At 36.4% G+C, this 6602-nt stretch overlaps 1 protein-coding gene across 2 annotated transcripts in view; it reads right to left on the bottom strand.

Moving 5' to 3' along the window:
• Positions 1-147: 147 nt before the first annotated feature.
• The window catches only part of rapgef4b (Rap guanine nucleotide exchange factor 4b), a 34051-nt gene continuing 27596 nt past the window's right edge, over positions 148-6602 (bottom strand). For both annotated transcript variants that reach the window (XM_039689507.2, XM_039689509.2), the window contains 10 exons: positions 6070-6216; positions 5574-5671; positions 3892-4017; positions 3639-3817; positions 3452-3542; positions 3321-3371; positions 3126-3213; positions 2956-3020; positions 2084-2138; positions 148-1181 (listed from right to left, as the gene is read on the bottom strand). In XM_039689507.2, coding sequence (XP_039545441.1) covers positions 1054-1181; positions 2084-2138; positions 2956-3020; positions 3126-3213; positions 3321-3371; positions 3452-3542; positions 3639-3817; positions 3892-4017; positions 5574-5671; positions 6070-6216 — 1028 coding nt within the window. In that variant the 3' untranslated portion in view covers positions 148-1053. The remainder of the gene's footprint in view (positions 1182-2083; positions 2139-2955; positions 3021-3125; positions 3214-3320; positions 3372-3451; positions 3543-3638; positions 3818-3891; positions 4018-5573; positions 5672-6069; positions 6217-6602) is intronic.

Genomic DNA, 6602 nt, shown 5'->3' with positions numbered 1-6602 from the left:
ACTCTATTTGTGTTCCTCTGATGAATTAAAGCCATACATGTTTTGAAATACATGAGGGGGAATAAATGATGACAAAATTTCCATTTTAGGAGAACTACTCCTTTTTCTTCCATAAAGGCGAGTGAGAAGTTCAATCACACAGACAGAAAGTGTTCAACGGTACATTTATTTAGATTATACTATTTACAAGGTAGGCATGGACATTTTCTTAAAAGAAAATAAGTGCCTTATACATACACACACAGCGTCTCACTTTCCAAAAGGCAGAATGAGAAAAAAAAAAACAAAGGCCTTCTCAGACCGATTATGATAACTTAGCAAAATGGGTCCAACCCAAAAATATACATATATAACTCAATATATAAAATGACATCAATGCTACAGGCTATGGCGAGAGGTAATGTAAGTTTTACTAGCACACAATTTTACCAGTGGTAAAAAATAGTCCTTGAGCCAGAATACTGACATTTATATGACTTGAAACAACATACCACAAGACCTTGAGGCCTGGAAGGTTTTACGGAGTAGCCTACCACTGATTCATTTTCTATTGTGGCTGGCAAATGATCCTAGTGTCACTGTTTTTTGTATACATGATAGCTTATAGTAGACTCTTATTTTTAGGACTGTTCTGAAGGTTTCGTAGGATCATAGAAATGCAGGCTTGAGTACAGGCAGCAGGTTTTTAGTGTTCTAGATGAATGTTGCATCATGGGAATAAACTAGGGCCTCACATGACTGAATCTATGGATACAGACCTTGACCAAGTGCATTCTGGTTTCACACACACACACCCAGACACACAATGTCAAGGTAGCTCTTATGACTAAAGTCATTAACATGCAACACACACACACACACACACACACATATGAAAATGCATCTCGTACATGTAGTTCAGTTGGCAGTGATAGCACATACAGTCGGCATTCAACTGCTGTGGCAGCTGATAGATGTAAAACTGAGTTGTACTGTAGTAAACTGGATATGCAGTGGTTGTATTTCAAAGAGAGAGGGGGGAAAGCAAGAGAAAGAAAGTCTGAGCATTGGTCTTCAGCCCCGTCTTGGCTCCAGTCTGAAGGACAGTTGCGATAAGGTTCTCTGGTTGTCAATCACATTCAATTGACGTACGTAATTCCTCACTTCCTGTGGATTTTTACTGGCTGGAGATGCCTCGGCATCTGTGGGAGGTAGGAACAAAATGTTTAAACAACCAAGCCTTTTACACTGTGTATTTACAACAAGAGCAAATAGCCTACTTTGTTGGAAGAGGCTTTAAAAAAAATATATATATATTGTAAAAAAATCTCTCTTGATGACAGGATAACTTTTTTGACACAAGTCATGACTGACCCGAGCTCGAATCTGTCTTTTTCCCTTTTCCCATTGCATTATTAGGAGTTTATTTTTTAAAAAAACTTAAAAAAATATTTTAAAAGTGGAAATAAAGTGTCTAAGGTGTATTTAATTGTAGGAATAAAGTGTTTTATGGACAAGTTATGTCCCAATAAAGAAGCATCAATTTATTTAAATATAATCATATACACTAAAAATGTTGTTGAGCCTATGCTTCATCTGTACGAGTAATGGTCATGTTTATGACGAACTTTGATTCATCATGCAACTTTCTATTGTAATTGTATTATTATGCTGGTAATCAGTACATTTTAAGGTAAAAGGACATCCATATTATATCTATAAATGAAATATATGGCTATAAGTTGTAAAATATAGAGGCACCAATATGTCATATCAAAATACTGAAATATTTTTTTTGCTATGTCACATTATTATTATTTTTTTTTACAGTGAATTTCTGGCAACCACAGCCGTCAGTTTTCTTACCATCAACTTAATGGGATATTTTTACAATATTTTGTTTACATACATTTGTTGTGATTTAATATGGATCCCTGCTATTTTACCTCTAGACATGGCCAGATATGTTTTCCCAAATACCTAACCTCAGATCGTTATGAATATGATATGATTGAGCAGTCTCTGGGATGAAGCTTTTTAATAGGCAGTACTATGAGAAATGAATTACGGCCACAAAGAAAGCATTAGTGTGTAGATGACTCACTGAAGGGCTGGCTCCTGCAGTGCCTCACCGCACGGACTGTGTTTGCAATCAGCCGCTGAGGAGAGAAAAATTTATAAATATAGATATGTTCTAGCTAGTCAAATAGTGGTGCAGATATGTCACAGACCCATTGTTGTTGTTGTTAACTAAAACTATTAAAAATCGCTTTCATTAATTGAAATAAAGCTGAAATAAAATAAAATTAGGGCTGTCAAACGATTAATCGCGATTAATCGCATCCAAAATAAAAGTTTGTGTTTACATAATAAATGTGGGTGCACTGTGTATAATTATTTTATATATATATATATATATATATATATATATATATATATATAAATACATATATTTAAGAAATATTTTCATGTATATACTGTATATAGATTTATATATAATTTATATTATATATAAATATTTTTTATATAAATATTCTTTTTCCTTAAATATACATGCATGTGTGTGTATTTATATATATAAAATAATTATACACAGTGCACCCACATATATTATGTAAACACAAACTTTTATTTTGGATGCGATTATTTGCAATTAATAGTTTGAAAGCCCTAAATAAGATATAAATATTAGCTGAAAAAATAAAAATAAATAAATCAACATGAAAACTTTTGCCTCGCTAACTACATTAAATAAAACAAGGTAGGGTTAGGGTTTCTAAGTACTAAAATGACCAAGATAAATATATAAAAAAAAAAAATGTAAAAAGTTAAATTAAATTAATTAAAAAAAGATAAAAAAAGAAAAAAACTTGTGCAAAATTTAAATGAAAACTGAATAATAAAATATGAAAATCAACTTCAAAAATGTAATAGTATACAAATAATACTGCATTAATATACCAGTAACATACTCACCATCTTCTCAAAGTTCACCAGTCCATCAATAAAAGTCTTATTCCCCTCATGAGTGAACGTCATGTCTGATAAGAGAGAAAAAAAAAAAAATTCATGCTGTAGACCAGAACTATGAATTATGACAACCAGTAATTATTATTAAGAATATTGGGGCTAGGCCTTGCCCACACCTTTAATGAGAAGAGGCATAAAGGGAATGATTGGCGGCTCCATCTTAGCCACAGTGAGGCGGTATGCACGGTGATTCCTGGATGGATCCTGAGTGCAACAAATAAATCAAAGCTTAATGATCAATGACTGTCTCAATCATAGCATCATTTCTATAGGGAGAGAGCAGGAATTCAAAATGTTTGAAATAGACTCACAAGCAAACTTTCAAACTCTGCGTAGAACTTCTTGAACTTACTAGGTAGTTTCTATTAAAAAATATGCACATAGACACATTAATATTCATCTGTGTTTTCAAATAGACTCATTTTTGCAATATGGCACTAACCTCCCACGTCTGGCTGAGCCTGCTCACGGCTGGGTTGCACATGCCCATGATAATGGCGAAGAAAGAGTTCAGATTCTTAAACTCTCTACAGCTGAGGGAATAAATGCACAGCACACACATGTGATGTGTTTCAAAAGCATTGAATCGGATCTAAAGTTTTTCAGTGTATGTGTGCTGAAGAACTCACTGGGCGGCAATCTTGATGAATTTCTTGAGTAGCTGTACCCTTTTGCTGAGCGTCCCGCACAGACAGACCTCAGTGACCACCCATAGCTGCACCTGATTAAAGCGCCTCAGAAACAGCTCCAGATTCGCAGTGGAGCGTCTGTACGCCTGCCGTCCGAACGTATGATACACCAGCTCATACTGCACACAAGCACACACGGTCAAACTGCACACAAAAACGTCATTCGTGTGTATCACTATATGTGCAACTTTACCTCATGTACACAGCTGAAAAGCTCCCAGTCATACTGGGTCATCTGGAAGGCCAGATCTTTAGAGCTCATCAGCTCAAAACTGGACATCGACCCTGTGGAGGGACCCTCCTGCTCTGGAAGCGGATTCTACACACATGTACACAGTCATTACTAAACACACACAAATACAAACATTTACTTAATAAAGTGGCCCTATTATGCTACTTAAAGGAGAACTCCGGCGCAATATGAACCTTTGGTCTAATAAAACATCGCTACCTAGTCGACCGTTGTCTGAGATTTGTTTTCATGATAATCGAATGTAAAGAGTTTTATCTCTAAAAACTGTTTAGCGTATACACTGGTAATGGGGGCATTAAATAAGCAAAAAGGCTCAACATAGCCCCACACTAACATAGTAACATAATGAGGGTCCATTAACTTTGAACTTTGTAAGTGTACAGACCGTTTAATAAGAAGATACTTTATGAAGACAGTTCACTTTGTGTATACAGACAGGAGCCATCTTTGGAAAACAGTCTCGACTAGTCGAACAATGAACGCCATGCCAAGTGACTAGTCGAGACTGTTTTCCAAGATGGCTCCTGCCTGTAAACGAAGTGGACTGTCTTTATAAAATATCTTCTTGTTAAACGGTCTGTACACTTACAAAGCCTCATTATGTTACTGTGTTAGTGTGGGGCTATTTTGAGCCTTATTAGTGGTATTAACTAGTGATTTCTTTTTACTTTTTATATGCCCCCATTACTAGTGTTATATGCCAAACAGTTTTTAGAGATAAAACTCGTTACAAAACAAATCTCAGAGAACGGTTGACTAGGTACCAATGATTTGTAAGACCAAAGGTTCATTTTGCACTGGAGTTCTCCTTTAAGAGGTTCCTAATTTAGTTTTGAAGGACTCCTACAATAGATTTACATGCATTCAAGGTAAAAAAAAAAATTAAAAAATGATTTTCACATTGCAGCATCATCTCAGTGTCTGAAACGGTTCTATAAATGATCAGTCCCTCTAGACCCCTCCTCTCCGAGAGCCTACTCTCCTCTTATTGGTCAGATGCCCCAGTCTGTTGTGATTGGTCTACCGCTTACAAAGTGTATCGGAAATCAAACGCCAATTACCATATCTGAATTTCAGCTTAGCACTTGTATATGCATATGCATTTAATGCATCAATTCAAGCCCAAGTTCTCATCCTTTGGAAGTCTGTGCAAAGTGGGATTTACTCTCGCAGTGCAGAAAACAGTGTTTTCTCAACATGTCGACAACATGAACCAAACTCATCCAAGCCTCACCTACAACTAGTGTTCGAGGGTGGCTCAAAGTAGACGTTCACAGGCAGCTAATGAAGACTATAGGTTGGCATTACCCAAATTTGTTACAAACCTATGTAGGTTCATGCAAGGCTGGAATTACTGACGACTCGTTTCAGGCACTTCATTTCATTTCATTGTGCAGTTTGATCTTTGAAACTATGCAGACTTTTTAACAAACGGATATATTACATGAAAGGTATTTTACGTATTAGCATTATAGCGGCACTTTAACTATGTGCTCAAATATATGTTGACACCTATTTTTAGTACAGAACTGGTATACCGAATCTGGTGTGGAAGAACTTTTGGACTAATGCAATGAGATCTGTGTGCTTTATGTGTCCAAATGCTCTACGTTTGATCTCACCAGTGAATCGAGCTGTTCTCTTGAGCAGACAAACAATCGTCCGTTTACTCCCAGCGACTGAAACACTGATACATCATTGGGCTTTAAAATCTGCTTTTCTGTGAAAAAATGAAGCTCAGAATTAGTCAGACCATAAATCACATTGTGAACACTTTTTCAGCTGTACAAGATCAACACCTAATAAATCTTGTGATAGATTTTATGTACTTTATTTACTATCTGTAATATTTAGACTACAACATAAACCTCAACCTTTAATAAGATTTACACTATCGCTGGTACTTTCTGAAAGGTTTCATTTAAAACTGATCTGGAAGGGGATTATATAATATAGAAAGTGTGTGATTCAATGCAGAATGTTGCCAGAGCAACAAAAGGGCTGAATATCTGCAAAGTTGTGTGTGTATTTGTTTGTCACATCTCCAAGGGCAACTAATATTTCATCATGAATCAGTGTGTGTCTGTGTGTGTGTGTGTGTGTGTGTGGGTGGACCACCTCCAGATGCGCTGAGGTTTATCAAAAGCAGCTCTTCAGTCGATCCCAGTTTATCCGCTACAGCTGCGGTCACCTCTCTCCCCGTGGCCAGCACAGAAACACGAATAGTAGTGTAAGTGTGATCACTGCAGTAAACCTTCAAGAGAACTACACACACACACACGAAAAGACAAAGATGAAGAGACGTCATTTGATTGATTGATTGATTGATTTACCCATAAATCCATTCATCCTTTGTTTGTATCATCCATCCATCCATCTGTCATTATATCATTTAATTCATCCATCCAACCAACCATTCATCTATAGTTATTTTTTCATCAATCCACCCATCCGTCATTCTATCAATCCATCTATCCATCCATCGTTCTATTGTTCCATCCATCCATCCGTCATTCTATCAATCCATCCATCCAACCATCGTTCTATTGTTCCATCCATCCATCCATCCATCCGTTATTCTATCAATCCATCCATCCATCCATAGTTCTATTGTTCCATCCATCCATCCATCCATCCAATCAATCCATCCA

Source organism: Pimephales promelas, chromosome 8 (genome assembly GCF_988280905.1).
Source record: "Pimephales promelas chromosome 8, fPimPro1.hap1.1, whole genome shotgun sequence".
Classification (NCBI taxonomy): domain Eukaryota; kingdom Metazoa; phylum Chordata; class Actinopteri; order Cypriniformes; family Leuciscidae; genus Pimephales; species Pimephales promelas.
The sequence above is the reverse complement of the archived record's forward strand: the minus strand, read 5'-3'. Positions and strand labels throughout refer to the sequence as shown.